This window comes from Tubulanus polymorphus, chromosome 5 (genome assembly GCF_964204645.1).
Source record: "Tubulanus polymorphus chromosome 5, tnTubPoly1.2, whole genome shotgun sequence".
In the NCBI taxonomy this organism is placed as follows: domain Eukaryota; kingdom Metazoa; phylum Nemertea; class Palaeonemertea; order Tubulaniformes; family Tubulanidae; genus Tubulanus; species Tubulanus polymorphus.
The window spans coordinates 9,172,690-9,191,431 of NC_134029.1; the positions used below are offsets into that span (position 1 = coordinate 9,172,690).

The 18,742-nt window shown below is 40.2% G+C and overlaps 2 protein-coding genes and 1 long non-coding RNA gene across 3 annotated transcripts; all 3 read right to left on the bottom strand.

The window, feature by feature from the left end:
- Positions 1–1,469: 1,469 nt before the first annotated feature.
- LOC141906210 (uncharacterized) lies at positions 1,470–11,682 on the bottom strand. The gene is made up of 24 exons (XM_074795450.1): positions 11,667–11,682; positions 11,301–11,521; positions 10,804–11,047; positions 10,498–10,718; positions 10,152–10,395; positions 9,800–10,020; positions 9,450–9,693; positions 9,101–9,321; positions 8,739–8,982; positions 8,524–8,583; positions 8,058–8,305; positions 7,280–7,568; positions 7,105–7,137; positions 5,919–6,178; positions 5,159–5,372; positions 4,776–5,059; positions 4,175–4,400; positions 3,758–3,900; positions 3,450–3,657; positions 3,170–3,289; positions 2,892–3,011; positions 2,673–2,795; positions 2,378–2,494; positions 1,470–2,036 (listed from the first exon to the last, which is right to left on the bottom strand). Exons 1-24 carry the CDS (start codon positions 11,680–11,682, stop codon positions 1,762–1,764), a joined length of 4,596 nt encoding a protein of 1,531 aa, XP_074651551.1. The 3' UTR covers positions 1,470–1,761.
- A 1,259-nt stretch (positions 11,683–12,941) lies between these two features.
- LOC141906211 (uncharacterized) lies at positions 12,942–18,273 on the bottom strand. The gene is made up of 10 exons (XM_074795451.1): positions 18,066–18,273; positions 17,742–17,983; positions 17,364–17,595; positions 17,138–17,239; positions 15,502–15,743; positions 15,144–15,393; positions 14,807–14,854; positions 14,527–14,718; positions 13,279–13,511; positions 12,942–13,193 (listed from the first exon to the last, which is right to left on the bottom strand). The coding sequence occupies exons 1-10, from the start codon at positions 18,271–18,273 to the stop codon at positions 12,942–12,944; spliced, it is 2,001 nt and encodes a 666-aa protein (XP_074651552.1).
- Positions 18,274–18,283: 10 nt separating this feature from the next.
- Positions 18,284–18,666, bottom strand: LOC141904944 (uncharacterized). Its single transcript, XR_012619228.1, has 3 exons — positions 18,626–18,666; positions 18,518–18,544; positions 18,284–18,341 (listed from the first exon to the last, which is right to left on the bottom strand). It is a non-coding gene; the product is annotated as an uncharacterized LOC141904944 (long non-coding RNA).
- Positions 18,667–18,742: the final 76 nt, after the last annotated feature.

The window sequence follows — 18,742 nt, forward strand, 5'->3', positions numbered from 1 at the left end:
ACGCGGCGCAAAAACGGACGCAGAAACGAAGTTTGTTTTTGCGCGGCGCAAAAACGAGAAATCACCGCGCTAAAACGCGCCAAAACGGGCGCTAAAACGAAGTTCGTTTCTGCGCTCGTTTTGGCGCGTTTCTGCGCGGTAAATTTTTTGCGCCACGCAGAAACGAAGCAATACATTTTTTGCATGGTATATTGCTCGGAATTTTTTTTTTAAACTTGGCCCTAATCAGCCACCATAGGATACGGCTTGCGACGAGTCGGTAGGCGTCGGGTTGCCGTCGCAAGCCGGCTTATGTCGAACCGATAGAGCAGCAACTGGCGGCCTCTCGTAGACCGCTAGTTGCCGCTAATCGGCGATAAACCCAGTTGCGTCGGTAGGCGTCGCGTTGCTTGTCGACATAAGCCAGCCTTAAAGTATGTGACGATAAGGACTTAACCAAGTTAGTATGTATGTACAGCATCTTCACCCGTCAAGGGATTCGAACTCACTAAGCTAAAGTCGTTCCCGAACTGAGCGATACCAGATACTGGCAAGCGAGGATGTTATGTACAGTGGAACCTCTGAAGGACTATTGCGTGTTATGTACAAAATAAAAATCCCAGGCCAAATCCTCGCTCATTTACAGTTTGATACGTATCATCGGAAGCAACGATCCTTTTCTAACGAACTTTCGGTTATAACGACCGACTTAAAATAATTCAACGTCCAACATTCGGTAATGTTTAAGTACTGAGGCATGTGGTCGAAAAATGAACTCAAGAGACACGTTACGCACTCCCTCGGATCGGTTGGAACCCAACGTTGACGGATTCAACGTTTAGAAACAACTGTCAAACGAATATATAAAGCTTATACTGGTTCAAAAATATAGTCGTTTCTATAGGGTCGTCAGTGTCCTGTTTTATTATCTGAATATTTCGCTTAATTTTTTGAGTATATTTATCTCAAATAAGTGTTTAAACTGACCAAGTGGGTATGTAAACCATTTTACATTTACACTTGCCAAGAATTGACAGAAAAGCTTTAGAATTGAAAGGAGACTCCGCAGTATTGTTACTGATGTCTATTGATTTCTGTCTTGGATCGTTTTGGGGGATTTATTCTTTTAAATATGTCGCTTACATTAATTAGTTCACAGGAATTCCGCTGGTGCCAAAATTTCAAACCTATTCGGGGGTAGCCTACTTCGAACAATCATGAACAAGTGATTGATGTTGAGCCTGGGATACCCCATGTCCATCCTCTAATTCAGCATCTGAGGTACGGAGACTACACACAAGCGCAATAAACGATGTGGCTTCGAATCCGGAACATCCATGACTCCCATAACCCCTAGACCACTCTGAATCAGAATCCACGGCTACCCTCTAACGGTTTCTGTTGACATTTTCTTAATATAAGACAAGACGCTTTTTTAGATTAAAAGATTAACAAAATTTATTTCAGTAGCTTTTCTTAGGGTTTCACGGCTTTTATTTTACAATATCTTGTATATATATATTCGCTTGTATTATGTGAAATTTGCAAAAACAATATTCTGACCTAGACATGTAGGTATTACTTAACTATATAATACTGGAAACTGACAGTTATCACTTTTTGGAATGCAGAAAACAGACAATTCAATACTGTGGATTCGCTCATAAGCTGCCGATACCAAAAAGGTTCCGCTCGTTAAAACTGGAAAACTATCATCATCCTAACTTATTGTTTTACAGGTTATTTAACATTTTTCATCTTTTACGACAAAGTTTTGTCGACTTAAATATCAGCACCTGCGTTGTCATAGATTTCGGTGAATTCCGGTAATGCAAACTCTTCCCGCCCGCCAGCAGACGGGGTCGCTTGTGAAATCCTTCTCGTCGACGGGGCGACGCTGATCATATCCGGTTCAATGCGTCGTCTGTGTTGCGTGTTGCTGCACAATATTACTAACAACAGTATGAAACAGCCCAGCGATAACAATATCGCCCAAACGATCAAAGCTATGAACATATTTCTGTTGATAAACGTTGATTTATAATCAGATTGCGCCCCTAAAAGAAAACGATATATTCACTTACTCATCTGAAATCTATCGATAAACATTCGTTACTAAACCCAAGACTAACAACGATTAGTCTCGAAAACTAATCCAAAACCCCTTAGAGCGAAATGAAATTGATAAGAAATTTCACAACGAAAGAAATCGGTCGCACGAGAATCGTTGTACAGGGACAACAGGATAAGAGACAATTTTGAGCCTGAGCTTTTTATCTTACTCTTTCACGTGTCCAGATTATGGCGCGCCAAAGCGTCACAAATCCGAGATGTTATAAATTCATTTTCTGTTCAAGACGCCTTTCCGTTCTAGCATACCATATGTAGATTAACTTACCTGTTGATGGTTTATTATTTTCGTCCTCGGATGGCGCGTAGCACGTCGACGTGCCTTCAAAATTCATACAAATCTCTGATGCTTTGCAACGACTTGGGGACTCGCATTCATCTATGTCTAAAAGAAAATAACGAAATCGCAATTTCATGAGTATTTACATTACTTACTAATATGTAGTATCTATATAGTAAAACAAAAAGGAATAAGCCATTATTTGCATGTAAAAGCTTAGGGCAGGCATTTTGATTTTCATATTCTATTTCAGAGTGTTAAGCATTTCATTTCAAATGATTACCGGTGCATGTTTTATTGTTGTCGGATAACGTGAATCCCTTGCCACAACTGCATATCGGTCTACCTTCCGAGTGACCACACGTTCTCGTGCAACCGCCATTATACATGTTGCATTCGTTTACATCTACAAATGCACGTAAATGCAAAAATATACATTTCAAGTTCTGTTGCAGACTTCCCCGCAACCCCTTGCCGAGGAGAAAGCTTAATTGGCATTTACCTAAACAGGTTTTTCCGTCCTCTTGTAGTTTGTATCCGGGATTGCATTTACATTGAAACCAAGGAAACTGATCTATGCATAGATGGTCGCATCCTCCATTGTTGTTACCACATTTTGTCACTGAAAAATTTGAGAATTCGATCAGTGTATGTAAATCATGATTATTAACTCAATCAAGTAATCTCGATATGATAAGTGCATCGAACAAACTGTTGTAATTTATCAAATAAACTAGAAATAAAAATAGATAAATGAATAAATATATAAAACCTCTATACCTTTGAAAGCTCCAGGCGGCCCTTGTTGGCCAAACGGACCCGTAGCACCAGTAAATCCATCGTCACCTGGGGGCCCTTTGTCTCCACGTTTGCCTTGTGTACCGCGATTTCCCGTAACGCCTGCAAGACAATGATTGAATTATAGTTCATCGAAATGTTAGTGCAAAAACGTAACTAATCGGATTAAAAGTAAACCAGTTGGATAAACTAGGGAGTTTGTCGTACTTCCCTAAATACCACCAACTCTTATCTAAGCATGAGCTAGGAAATATAATTTTACCTTTTATTCCAGTAATACCCATTGGTCCAGCGTTTCCCGGTGGTCCGGGAATACCCCTCGAACCTGTGACTCCCTTTTTACCAACAGGTCCTTGGTTGCCTTGTTGGCCATCTATACCCGGAGGTCCGATTGCACCCTGATCTCCGGTCTGTCCCTTCGGCCCTTTTATTCCTGCATCTCCTTGTTCACCTTTAACGCCAGAAGCACCCTAATATATACAGGAAAAACAAATGACAATCAGTAAATGACGCATTGGCAATTGCACTGTCAGTAATCGAAATAAATGCTGAAGTTTCTGTCTGGATTACCTGTGCCCCCGTAGATCCACCGGGACCGTCCGGGCCAATACCTCCTTGTACACCGGAAGCTCCGGGCAATCCTTGGGCACCCGCATCTCCAGTTGCACCGGTTGCTCCGGGGCCACCAATAGGAGGCAGTACGTATTCAGAACCTAATGTACAAATCATATGATAATCAAAACCAAATTTTTTCACATTTCCCATCAATCTTTTTTTCTAGTATTTTTTTTTACTTTTTATTTGTATTCCCAATTTAACCAAAATATATTTCTCGCAGTCCACTTTCCTTTTTCTCGCATAGTTCAACTCCTTAATCGATTTTATTTCGTCATAAATTTAGTGTATGTTAAATCATCTTCCGTCCTGACTTTTTTTGTAAAACGTGAATGAAATCCGAAGAATGAAATCCGTTGAGTTCAAACTCACTTATATCGGCGTTTATCGGGTACAGTTTTGTGTAGGAGATGCCGGTCTCTTGTAAAACTTGACCTTCAGTGGGTACCTCTTCGTTTTTCAGATTACGTATCTCGATGACGTCCGAATTGGGCGGCGGGGGAATATTCAAATACTTGAAAGTAATGGGGTTGTCACCGATGGTTGTAAATCCAATATAATCGCCAGTTTTCACAGTTATTTTGTTCGGCGGATAAACCTGAAAAACATGACCAGTATTCTACTAACTCACAAAAAAATAATGCATACTCACGACTGATAATTATTCTGTGATACAATCAAGGTTGTAAACAGTATGTCACAAATGCAATTTCAAGCTCAATGTGATCTTCATCATGCATTCTACACGCTGTTTTGAAATTAGAGATCCTTGCATAATTTACGACTGATCTCTCAAATATTTTGTAAATTTGCTGATGATTTCTCTGGGCAAGTGAAATTTTCAACGAATTCGACTTATCTATCGCTGGGTAAATACCTATCAAAAACTGTTCACTTTTTTGCTACAGCAACATTTTCACGGGGTTAGTACATATCTTTTTATGTACTACGCTTGTTAGAAAACGTTTCGTACCCTGTATTCACGCGGCCCCGAGGGTGCAGAAAACGGCACTTCGCCGACCAGAGCGAAGTATTCGCCTTGTCCAACATTCACCGGGCGCCAGATTTGCAGATTTACCGACTCATTATTGGCTAGGTAAGCGTTGAATCTCTGTACGAATCCGTCGTTCGGTATCGGTTTTCCGCGTACAATGTAAGACTGAATGATGCTTGGAGCTTCATTCGTTAACCTCGAGGATGTGTCCGGGTTTCCAACTCGCACGGTCGATAAAGTGGGTCGTTTCAAATATCGTGAACCTGAAAATACACGTATTTGAAATCGATGTGAAATGATATTTTTTACGATAAAAAATACCATATACGGCACAAGGAAAAAGCGTCACCCTCTCAACGCACCTATTTCAACATTGGCTTGGAAGTCGGCATCCTTCACTAGTTTTCCAGTAGGAAAGACAGAGCCCCCGACTACCGGGTCGGCGCCGATCACGTCGACAGTCGTAATCTGAGAAACCGTTTGAAGCTTCGCAAAAATCGGGTTCCTGTCCGTTATCATGAATCCAAATTTGTCACCTTTCTTAACGGCTATTGCGGCACCTTCCGCTGGATATACCTTTTACGGAAAAGAAATAATCAATGAAAGTACCATTTACAGTAATTAAGTCATATACATTACCAGCGAGTCTCACATTCTTAGATTTCTAATTTACGCCAGTCAAAATACCGTTTATAAACAGTCTGCAAGTGAGGGACCAAACGTAGTTGGAAAAGCCCCTTACTTTGCAAAATCAGGCCACAAAGTCAATTGATACAATTTCAGGCCCGTACCCCTAAAATTTTCAAAGTGCCTGCCAAAACTGCAGTGTCAAAACATTTTGGTCAAGATTTTTCGAAATTTGGATACAATTTCCATGTTTTTTTTTATTGAAAAGTAATCCATTCCCAGATGATCTATTCACGTACCGGAACACTTCATATCTTAAGATCTGTCCTTTTTCACGGCGAGAAGTTATGAGGTATATTGTTAATCTGAACCAAAAGCGACTGTACGACAACTGTGATTCACGCGGTATCACGAAACGTCTTGGATAGTTTCTTGCGATGAAAAAGATACCAAAAGTTGGATGGAACTTTTCAAGATCATCATGTCACGACTTACCGTATATGAATCGGGCGGTTGTTCTCTGGAATTAGGCGTAAATGGCTGCTCTGCGACTAGCTTATATTGATTTGGGTTCGTCGATTCCAGCCGATAAATTTGGAATTTCACAGTCTCGTTCAGATTCATGAAGCAGTTGAATCGATACACGTAACCGTCGGGAAGGTCCGAGTCCTCGTATATGTATATCCGTTTGCCAGGTGCCGCAGTTTCGTAACCGCCGCTGCTGACTGGTCCGCTGGTATGGCCGTGCGTGGAAACTTTCAAAGAAAAATACAGTGAATATGAGAAAATGAAACCAATGAACTCAAACATACGAATAGAAAACAGCGCCGAAACTCGGGAGTGACATTAGACGCACTGCAATGAAAGTCATAGAATGAAAAATCAGCAAGATATCTTCAGATTTTAAATCTCATTTCAAAGAAGGCGTTCGAGCGCAAAATTCCTTTGGAATTAGAATATTTTGGGAAATTGTCTTTAAGAATTACGAATGTCAAGCCCCAAATTTTTTTCAAAGACAAAACTTGACGACGGTTATAATATTACATCGCTCTCACGTCTCATTGTTGCAATTTTGAGAAATGAAGTCTGAGTTTCGGTAGTTTGAATCCAAGGACCGTCGAAAAATGATAAAACACGCATCACAAATAGTTTTTTAGAAAAGGGAAAAATGACCCAACACAAAAGTACCCGAATAAAAATGGTGGCTAGCAATCAAAATATTGCAGTCTAAGTTTTACATACAGCCAATTATTCGACTCCATTCGAATCGTAAAAAGTAAAATCTTTTCCAGAGCCGTCGGAAAGAATTTTTCAGTGGCGAGGCTTATTTCTGAAGGGGGTCTGGGGGCCCTCCGCTAGAAAAATTTTGAAAATTCAATCGCCGGAGATGCGTTTTGGGGCCATTTCACGGTCTCATTCACAGAAGCATGAGAAGCCGTGAGCCAACCACCTAGTACAGAGAACGACGAGCTGCTACGCGGTACAGCGTGCTTTGAAAAATATTTTGTTAAGCAAAAAGTGGGGCGGCTTTGTCCGTCACTGTTTCCTGTTTTCAGAATGATAGTTCGATTGAGTTCATTTTTGTTCAGAACTGAGATGACGATATACTTCCCACATTATCACGTCAATATTCGATGAAGATATAGCATTTTTGGCCCATACCAGAAAATGTGTAACTTACTTGTTGTATTTGGTTCGGTTAAAGGCACATCCGCTGAAAATATCGAGAGCTCGTGAAAATATGTACGATGAATAAGCTGATACAAAATAAATACATTGTAGCAATAAATAAAATATAATTCGAATGCAAAAAGATGAGATGATTCGAAGGCAATAATTCCTTCACTAATACGTACAGATATCGACTCGAACTGCGAAACGGTAACCATCCAGCCTATTGACCACTTCTACACTACTTCCGAGTTGAGGTCCGCCGGTCTTGGTATCTAACGTTTTCATTTTGCTTCCGCTATCGCTATCGTAACCGGGAACGTACACGACAGGATTTGAAGCAGTTCCTGACGAGAAAGCCAGCTTATCCCCGGCTTTGATAGGAAAATTTAGAGTCGTGCCAGCTTTTACGTACGTATCGATGCTTCGCCTTTGTCTCCTTGGCTTGATACCGTATTTTGAATCGCCATATACCTATAGTTTTAAGATTCAAGCAACTGCCTTATTCTTTTTTAAATTCCGACTCAAAAACAATCCCTGACGGCCAAATATGTTCGCAACACAAATAATTTAAGACTTAAAGGACGTTAGGACCAATTATGGGCTTTTGCCTGGTCTCATTTTGAAGCTTTCAATTATAAAGGTACCCATGGAAACCTAATATCTAAATTAATCAACTCATCTATGAACGATGGCATTTACTGATCAAGGAAGATACGTTTCGACTCCGTGTTACGCATATACGACAAACTGAATTACTACTGGTCAAGCGGAATAGTTCTATGGGTCTACTGGTGAGCGCGCTTACTTTCAACGTACTAGACCAGGGTTCGCTAGATTTGATCAGATGCAGTTCAAAGAAAGTGATTAAGAACAATAATTTGTGGCAACTGTTTTGCGCTAATTTGAACCGTGATATTTATCCTAATTTTGACTTAAACTAATTATGCAGTTAATATTTACCACGAAAGTGCCAGGAAACGGTGCTCTAAAGGGCTGGTCGAAGATCAACTCGTATTTGTTTTTATCGACGAGGTCAGGGCGATAGATCTGCAGACGTACTTCGTCTGATGTTTTCACCGTTGTTGTAAATCTATACAGGTACCCGGCCGGTAGATCAATGGAATCAAAGATATCCACGAAGAATCCAGTTTCTCCCTGTTTGGCCGCGGGGTCGTTCAGCGATATCGATGGATTTCCGGCCGAAGAAACTGCAAAAAGGAATTGATATCGAATATGTTAATTTTCAATATTCTCAGGGGGATACGACGGGCCGTATACGGGTTATTGGTGGCTGATTCGGGCTATATCGAAAGAAATTCGTACCGTATAAGTTATACATTCTAGATGTAAAAATATTCACCTAGTGAGAAAGACAGAATCAAGAAATCGGCTACCATCCTCTTAATTTAAACGAATGTGTACTTACCTAAAACCGTTCCTTCAACAACGGGAACTTCCGGTAGAGTAACATTTGATCCACCAGGTGCTGAAGTAAATCATAGAAAAATTCCTATGCAGATTAAGACACCGAAAATACCTCGATGATATACTGTATGGGTGATTTTTCAAGGTTCCTTCTGCATTAACTGCCGAAATTCCATCATTGCTGTCATTTTTAAAGTAATAGAAGACGATAGTTACCTGCGACTAATATGGACGAAAGAGTGACCAATAACGAATATTTGAATGCGTTATTTTTCTCCTTGAATTTCATTTCAGTTTGTCCGATAGAAGTTCTGTCAGTAGGATTCGCGAATGTGAAAGTTAAAACCGGTGAGGTCTCCTGCCCAGGAAGCCCGTAGCTGGCTATGGGACTCTGCGTTCCGAGACTGGTAAAGCCAAGCATATCTCCATTTTCAACTGGCATTACTTTGTCGGCGTAAACCTACCGAAAAAATTAATATTTTTCAAATTTAATCGGAAACCTAAAAAATGATGGTGTATTTCGCATTTATCTTTCATATAATCGCTTTATTATTTCATTCTTATCTTTAAAAACTTACGGTAACGACGCCTGTAATTTGTGGTGTATACGTCATCTCATTAAGAAGTGTCAAGTTTGTGCCGTTCGGGCGCCATATCTGAAATGCTACCGGCACACCTTTCGTGACGTAGGCATTGAAAGCGAGTAGATACCCGCCTGTCAGGTTCGAATTCTTCAGTACGACCGTCTTATAGCCATCTCCGAACACTCCCTGCAATAGCTGATTTCCGCCTCCCGAAACTAAAGAGACGTTTGAGATACATTCGATTAACATTTCCAATGTGAAGCCTAGTCAGTCTCAGCGCATCTTACAATTCTGAGTCTAATAAAATCGGAAAGGAAATAAAAACTCCGGATGCGATAGTTACCTGTTGTGAATATCGGCGACATTGTAATCGAAAGGGAATATTTGAATGCATTGTTTTTTTCCTTGAATTTCATTCCAGTTTGTCCGACAGCAATTCTGTCAGTTGCATTCGTGAATGCGAAAGTTAAGACCGGCGAGGTCTCCTGTCCAGGTAGCCCGTAGCCGGCTATGGGACTCTGCGTTCCGAGACTTGTGAAACCAAGCATATCTCCACTTTCAACTGGCATTTCTTTGTCGGTGTAAACCTACAGAAAAAAATCAAATACTTATTAGATTCAATCGGGAACCTAAAAAGTGATTGCATATTTCGCATCTAAGTTGTTCGCGTCATTTCTATCTTTCAGAACTTACATTAACAACGCCTGTAATTTGTGGTGTATACAACATCTCATTAACAAGTGTAAAGTTTGTGCCGTTCGGGCGCCATATCTGAAAAGCTACCGGCACACCTTTCATGACGTAGGCATTGAAAGCGAGTAAATACCCGCCGGTCAGGTTCGAATTCTTCAGTATGACCGTCGTATAACCGTCTCCGAACACTCCCTGCAATAGTTGATTTCCAGTGGCCGACGCTAACGGAATGTTTGAAAAAAATGATTAAAATCTTTCGCACCAAGCGTATAATCAGTTTCTGCACTACATACAATATTAACTTCAATAGAATGATAGAAGATCCCACACAAACTCGCGATACGATAATTACCTGATGTGAATATCGGTGACTGTGTAATCGAAAGGGAATATTTGAACGCGTTGTTTTTCTCCTTGAATCTCAATTCGGTTTGTCCAACAACAGTTCTGTCAGCAGGATTCGGGAATGTGAAAGTTAAGACTGGTGAGGTCTCCTGTCCAGGAAGGCCGTAGCTGGCTATGGGACTCTGCGTTCCGAGACTGGTAAAACCAAGCATGTCTCCACTTTCAACTGGCATTTCTTTGTCGGCGTAAACCTACATAAAAGAATCAAATACGGTACTTATTCCATCGGAAACCTAAAACGTGATGGCGTATTCGCATCTAGTTGTTCGTTTCATTTGTGTTTCACAACTTACGGTAACGACGCCTGTAATTTGTGGTTTATACGTCATCTCATTAACGAGTGTGAAGTGTGTACCGTTCGGGCGCCATATCTGAAACGCTACCGGCACACCTTTCGTGACGTAGGCGTTGAAAGCGAGTAAATATCCGCCGGTCAGGTTCGAATTCTTCAGTATGACCGTCTTATAACCGTCTTCGAAAACCTCCTGAGATAGTGGATTTCCATTGGCTGACACTAATGGAAAATTTGGAAATAAAATTTTTGTTAAAAATTCATCACGCGAAGACCTTTGTCACTTTTAACAAAATAATAAATTTACCTTCTATGAACATTGAAGACATTGTAGCCGAAAGAGAATATTTGAATGCGTTGTTTTTCCCTTTCAATCTCAATTCAGTTTGTCCGACAGCAGTTCGGTCGGTCGTATTTGTGAATGCAAAGGTTAAAACCGGTGAGGTTTCCTGTCCAGGGAGTCCATAGCTGGCTATGGTACTCTGCGTTCCGAGACTTGTGAAACCAAGCATATCTCCACTTTCAACTGGCATTTCTTTGTCGGCGTAAGCCTTTAAGAAAGTGAAATGGAAGGCGTATTTGATTCCATCAGGAAGTTACATTATCCTGAGCCAGGTTTCACAAACACTTCGTCGGTTTAATTTCTTCATTAGTTCAGTGTACATGTGTATGCTGCTTAAGTCGACTAAAAATGTTATTCCCTTTTGTGAAACCCGACATACGGCTTTGAATTTCATTGTATAGTTTTAAATGCAAAAAGTGATGACGTCATTTCTTTTCATAAGTTGATGGTTTAAAACTTACGGTAACGACACCTGTGATTTGTGGTGTATACGTCATCTCATCAACAAGTGCAAAGTTTGTGCCGTTCGGGCGCCATATCTGAAACGCTACCGGCACACCTTTCGTGACGTAGGCATTGAAAGCGAGTAAATATCCGCCGGTCAGGTTCGAATTCTTCAGTACGACTGTCTTGTAGCCGTCGCCGAAAATGCCCATCAATAGGTGATTTCCGTTGGCCGACACTAAGAAAATGTTTGGAAAAAATATGTAAAAATTCTATAGTCTGTTTCATTGCTTTACACAATTTTGAGTCTCGTGTAATAACAAATAATCGTCTATCGCTAGAAATATCGATTGAGCTCTTGGAAGTTTTCTGATAAATTGTACCTTCATGTCCGAACATTATGCGGCATTCAATTATGTAACGTGATTACTTACTACTGGCTACTGTCTACGAATTACTTTATAAGTTCTGTTCGTTTATTTTCAAATCGATTCGAAATTTGTGAACGACAAGACCAGGTTACAGAAACATTCGTACTATACTTACATATAGGTGCAGGCTGTGTTGGTACCGGGGATGTAGCTGTTACCGGAGCTGTCTGTGTTGAACTCGCTGAAGTCAGAAAAATATTATATTCATCAATTCATTCATTCGTTAATTCATTGATTAAATATTTCATTCATTCATTCATTTGATTTGATAAATGTTATTGTTTTAAACCGGGTTCAGGGAACACATTTTTGTTGATTCCAAACATTTGCCGTCTCAAACACAGACCACTTACCTTTAGTAGTGATGGGAGAAGAAATCGGCGTTGTTACAATATTGGTTGTCGTGGCTACAAGATGTATTACGAATGAATAGAATGAGCTATCATAAACTAATGTACATTGTATCATAACGTGGAGAGAATAACCTCACAAATCTTTTTCCATAATTATACAGATGATTGTTATATGTTATGGACTCTGTGTTTTAAAATGAATGTATTTCTTTCGCTTGGCATAATTCAACATGAATAAACGATTAATACTCACGGCAAGGTGGATCTTTGTAATCTGGGCCTGCAAAGTAGATAGTGATAGTAGCGTATCAGGTAGTGATAATGGTAGTAATGATGTAAGTTCTGATGATCATGGTAATAAAAGATAAAAGAAGTGATGCGGCAGATGGTAACAGTTGTGGTTGGGGTAGAATGGGGCGATGGCAGTGGCAATGAAGGTAGTACGAGTGGTAGTGCTATCACAAAAATTAGAATGAACCGGAACCGAAATTTCCAATTATGTACTTCGATTTACACAGAACACGCTGTAAACTCAACCGTCGATATCACCAAAGCACTTCGACTTTCGATTTCAAAATCAACCCCCACTTTTACCTCCCGACAGGTGTGCACGTGGGTTTCTTACTGACACCAAATCAAACGAAATCTACCAACTGAATAAATAAAAGGGTCAATCCCTATCATTGATAAGATTTAAAAAGATTGAATGGTAGAAGCACCGTGGTTATAGTGACTACAGGAATTGGTAGGGCAGAGGTAGGGGATTAGGTTATGGGTAAGCGGATTGGAACAATATAGACGAGTAAATACACTGTGTGATCGTGATAATGTGAGTGGCCAACGGGATTCATGGCGAGCCTTTCAGCTTTTCAATTCACATGGATAGACACTTACACAATTCAGGATGCGGTGCAATGTCTACGGACAGAGACAACTTATAGGTCAGGGCACTGGTCGAGATGCTAACGATCTCGTTCAATTTTGCCATGTCCTCAGCTTTATCAAATTGACGGAACACTGTCGTTTGCGGTTCGATTCGAATTGCGTATGATCCATTTCCGAGACTGGAGCCACCCAAGTGTTCACCACCTTCTAGTTTGATAGGATTTGACCAATCCATTTTGATCTATAACAGGAATTCAAACAGAGAGGGCTCGTTTAGATTCAAATACATGGTGGAAAACGGTTATCTGTAAAAAGGCGACACCTACAGTATGCTCCCCAGGAGTTTCAAACTGAAACGGTACATCAGCTATAAGTTTGTAGCTATATTGCGTCTTAGTTGGTCTGTAGATCTGGGCTTTGGCTGCGTAGTTGGTCTTAGAGTACACATTCATCCGACAGACGTAACCAGCCGGTAGAGATTCGCTTATTATTACCATTGAAAAATACCCTGCCGTCACCGTATCACCTGACTGGACGACGGGATTACCAAATGTTTGAACTAGAAATGATGAATGGTAATATATAAATCGACAAAATTAATGGAAATAATTCTCGCATATGTAACGGTGACTTGAATCAAACACGTGTCAGAAAATATATCATAGAATCTAAGATTGTATTCCCCTCAGACCGATGACTGTAAATATCATTTCACCATTAACACTTGGTCATCAGTTTCTTGGGATAAACATTTTATTATATCAACTCTGTTTTCATTAATTTATCAGGTCTACATTGTTCGTTACATTCTCCTTAGATTGCTTATCTTATCCATTTCCTTTCACTTGAACTATTGCAGACATGCGCAAAAATATGGTGGCTGATAAGGGCCATAGCGTAAAATTCCTGGTATGTAAATGAGGGCGCCAGAACGCAAAAAACGAAAAAAAAACGTCCAATTTTCTCTGAAAATTCGTTTTGGCGCCAAAACAAAGAATATTTAGTTTTGGCGGGAACTTTCATTTTGGCACCCCCGCAAAAACAACGAAAAACGTCGAAATTTCTCTAAAAATCAGTTTTGGCGCACCAAAACAAAGAAAATTACGAACTTTCATTTTGGCGCCCCCGCCAAAACGAACTTTCAACCACGTAAAATAATTCTATATATGCAAATTACACACAGGATCAACGCACCAAATTGAAAAATAATTTTATGGGGTTGGATGCTTGTTTTGGCGGGGGCGCCAAAACGGAAATAACCGCGCCAATACGAAATATTTTTGTTTTGGCGCGCCAAAACGAACTTTCAGTGAAAATTTGACGTTTTTTTTTTTCGTTTTGGCGTTCTGGCGTTCTGGCGCCCTCATTTACATACCATTTTTTACGCTATGGCCCTTATCAGCCACCATACAAAAAGGATGGCATGGATTGAATTGCTGAGAGATTATGTGAACAAATGTTAAAAAGGACGGAAAGAAAAGAACAAATTTTTAGGGGAAAAAACAGTCCATTCTAGATCATGCATAATGAATGAATTTTGGATTTAAAACGATGATTGTTACTCATTTTTTTACCTTTGCCATTGGATGGAATCGGGTCGGTTGACACGGGACAGAAACCGGGGACTATCGGCCTTGTGACGCGAGGAGGCTGAGTGGTCGATGATGCTGGACTACTAACGACCGCGGGTGTAATAGTGGATGTAATGGCAGGCGAAGTTCGTACCGGTGTTGTCGGAGGTTGTGTGGTTGGTGGTTGTGTCGGTCCTTAAAAAGGAACATGATCAAGACGGTCGAATAAATCAATTGTGTAAAAGATATGAGAAATAGACTTCATTTGTGCAGCGTGTTTTACCCGGGGTTGTGGTGCAGACCGGAGCGGTTGGCACGACAAAGTTGGAACCTGAAATGATAAGTCAACAACTACTGAGTTTCGTATTTTGGTAAAAGGAATGATAACCAGAGGCTTTTGCCATCATTTTTTTAAGTGGCGATCTTTCATCATATAGATTGTAGAGGCTATCTGACTACTAGCATTGCGTGATACAAGCTACAAAATGCAGTGAAGTTGGCATTTTACTATGATTTCTTACTGAGAGTTACTTGCACGTGGCAGCCAATATGCGGCGCTGTGTCGTCACACGAATAACCTCTATATACATGTAGTGTTCAAATTGAAAATTAAAACTTACAAACGGTCGGATGAGAAGCTACCTCAGCCTTTATCATATATTTATAGATAAGTGCACTCGTGGAAATTGTATAGATTTCCCCGACTTGAGGAAATCGAGATGGTTTATTCGTTTGTTGACGAGTATATGTGCTGTATTGTCCTGATGCATCGGGCTGCCAAGCGATACTTGTTATGCCGTCTTTATTATAGAATCCAATCTTGTCACCGTCTGCGATTTCTATTGGGTTGTTATTCCAATCAACATCTACCTAATAAGGAACGTATCTTATCCGACAAAGATGTTACAAAATAAAACGCAATCTACCAAGATCGAGGATGACCTAAAGATTCGGATCTATCCTGATTGCGATACTTACGGTATATGGTCCGGCAGACTTGGCTGTGAAATCTATATTACCGACGAGAAGCCATGGCAAATTCTCCGAGTCCTGATTTGGAGGAGCTCGCCATATTTGCAAAGATACTGCGCCTGGTTTCGAGATCCATATCTTAAAGTTGCAGAGCCATCCCTTGCTCAGGTTTATAGTATACAATATAGTGAAAATGTAGCCGTCTGTTGCGCCAATTCCTTCAACGATGTCGGCTCCATACGATGTGACTGAAAACAATATTTCAATGAAAGTAAACCTTCGGCAGAAGAGTTGAGGTACCCGGTAGATGAATAACCATAAAAGCATTCAACTGCGTAAATAGGTTTGTTTATAACGAACGTTTTCAGGAACCTTCCCCTCGTTAGGTACATAGTCGTACCTGATGTAACTGTACTTGTACCTAATGAGGGGAAGTGTTCCCGAAACATTCGTTATAGATAAAATTTTGAAAATGAGATCTTATTGTGTTTACGCTTATATGGTTATTCAAATAGTTCAATCAGTCCAGCTAGACTATGCCCACTGGAAAAGAGTCTGAAATGCTCAACAATCTGACACTTTCAAAATTCCATACCACGTGAACATATACCGAAACCTTAAAACTCACTGAAATCATAGAATGTCATGAGCTATAACTTTGCAATTGAATTGGGTACAAAATATCCATAGATCCCAATATAGATGGAAATACGACGTAATTCCACCATCCAACGCCCCCTGGTGAATGTATGCAGAAACAAGGGACCTCGAAAATCAGCACAATCATATAAAGCATCATATCTACAATTATGCTAGCGATTGTGATTACAAAATATGTATAGGGGCCAATATAAATTGAAAGATTTAATACTTTTCTATATTCAACTCCCCCTGGTGGTGAGAACGATACTCTGGGTGACCAGTATTCCATGTGAGGAGATGTGTCCTGTGACAGATATCAAGACTATAAGTTAAAACATAATGATATATTTTCCTCAAAAACCATTCTCCAGATATGAGCGATAACTGATGGAACTAAGATGGCTGCTGGTTGCATCAAAATCGACTAATCGACTAAACCCGTCTGATATGTAAAACTCTAATTTCAATGTAACATGATAAACCATGTAGAAGCTAGAGGCCTAAGAATTCAGACCTAAAATCACCTTTTTGAACAAAAACGACACAATACAGCCATCTTGTTTCTCGATCGACCCAATTTTTCCTGTGATACTAAGCCCTAGGGATACATATTCGCATGCAAAACCTAAGAAAATAGAAAATAAAAACGCTCAAAATTGCTGAGATTTTGCCGAGCAAAATATTCGGCTTGATTCAAATTGCGCCAGTATTGGACTGTAGAGTCGGTTAGGGTAGATATACAAATTAACCAAATATCAAGACCATACATAAAAGCGTATTGAAAACTTCCCAAGAAAACTGTATTCCGTCTTTCTGTCTACAAACAGACAGACGGACGGACGACGGACAAGTATAGGACATAAGTCCCAAGTGGGCTAAAAAGATTGGCAGAGAATATGACAAAGAAATAAACAATGAATTTGATTGGATGAGCAGGTTATAGTCGTAATTTTACTCGATATTTCTCTAATTGATAATTTCTTATCATTATAACGCGTACCGTTTGCTCCGGTAGGAGTGGATTCCAAAAATATCGAGTCGACGGTTCCACACCTCTTCGGTCCAATTGTTGTAGCTGCACACGGTGGAACATAACTTGAACCTTTTATTTAAACAAAATAAATTTAGACACAGGTATGCATGCATACGTGGTTTTTTTCAAAGCCACTTAATTGTTGTAAACTTGTTCCACAAAATTCATGAAATGTTTTTACAGCTGAACTTACATTTTTGCGGATAGTTTGCAATGACGATGGAAACCGAAAATCTATAAGTAGCTATGGATTTCTCAATGGATATAGTTTGCCCTGTGGTCGGTAACTGTCCCGACAGTTCCGTGTAGAATGTGCGGGCGTTGGTGTCAGGGGAAAATCCAACGGATCCCGTATTCGGCATCATTATTCCGATGTATTCTCCGCCTTTCAGTTTTATTGGGTTGTTCCAGTCTGTTACTGAAATCTAATTCAAACCAGAAAATATGAGTGCATGGGTAATACTCCAGGAAGTAAACTGCTTAAATGCTTGATAATCTTTATTATACATCTAAACTGAAATCTTGATTAACATTTCAGGATCAAAGCACCAAAATGCCGATTAGCAATTACCTCGTGTTCTCCTACGCTGGGTGCAGTGAATTCAAGATCTTGAATCAGCATCCTCGAGGTAGTCAATTGATTGTTGCCGGTATTTTTCCAAATCTGGAAATGTGCCGAGACGTTTTTGACCGCCATATACGCGCTAAAACTGCACACGTAGCCCTCGGGTAGTGGGTAAGAAGCTAGCACATAAATGAAAGAACCGCTCTGAGAAGGGTTTCCTTTCACGACTGGATTGCCATGTGTGGACACTGAAATATCATTGACATTTATCAAAAAGTCATTTTCCATTTGTCAGTGTATGCGATGCCAACAATGATCTTTTTGTCATACCTTTGGCATCCACGGGAATGGAAGGCGACGAACACGTAGATGCGGTGGATGAACTACTTGGATCGGTTCCTTGCGGTGCAGTACTGGCAGGGGATGTTAACTGAGTTGGTTTCACTGTGCTGCTGGCTACATTTGGAATTTTGGTTGTACTAGCCGCCGATGGGGTTGAAGGTAAAGCTGTGCTGGTAAGTATCGTTGTGGGTGCCATTGCAGTAGTAGCCGGAGGTGCTGCACTGGTCATCGGTGTTGTTGAAAAGGTTGGCGCAGGTGAAGTAGCTGAAAGAACAGGGAATGAATTTACGTCACTGAAAATAGGATCGAAGCTTTTTAGTCAACAAATTGCCAAACGAAAGAACCAATTTGCATCAATATGCATTCAATTGAAAATTCTCAACGGATTTTTATCATGCTTAGCAAAATATGTAACTTCGTTATCGATGCCGAATACTCACGACAAGGGGGATCCACATAGCCTTTGCCTAAAATAAATGAAATTAATAAAATGATCTAAATTGGAAAACAAACTTGGTAAAATGTGTTATCCATCCATATCTACTTACAAAGTTTAGGGTGTGGTGCAATATTGACCGAAACTGAAAACATGTAAACTAATGTAGAAGTCGATACGGCAACGTTTTGTCCCACTTGTGGTAGACTTGTTGAAAATGTATACTCTC

Excerpts from the sequence above, each read along its gene's own strand:
- LOC141906210 (XM_074795450.1), bottom strand. Across the intron at positions 10,396-10,497 it reads AAATTACAGGCGTCGTTACC|GTTTACGCCGACAAAGAAAT; the intron begins GTAAGTTGTGAA and ends TCTTTTATGTAG. Across the intron at positions 4,401-4,775 it reads CGGGGCCGCGTGAATACAGG|GTTTATCCGCCGAACAAAAT; the intron begins GTACGAAACGTT and ends CATGTTTTTCAG.
- LOC141906211 (XM_074795451.1), bottom strand. The coding sequence starts at position 18,273 with ATGGCACCCACAACGATACTTACCAGCACAGCTTTACCTTCAACCCCA. Across the intron at positions 17,596-17,741 it reads CCAGCGTAGGAGAACACGAG|ATTTCAGTAACAGACTGGAA; the intron begins GTAATTGCTAAT and ends GGTTTGAATTAG. Across the intron at positions 13,512-14,526 it reads GATTCCATCCAATGGCAAAG|TTCAAACATTTGGTAATCCC; the intron begins GTAAAAAAATGA and ends CATCATTTCTAG.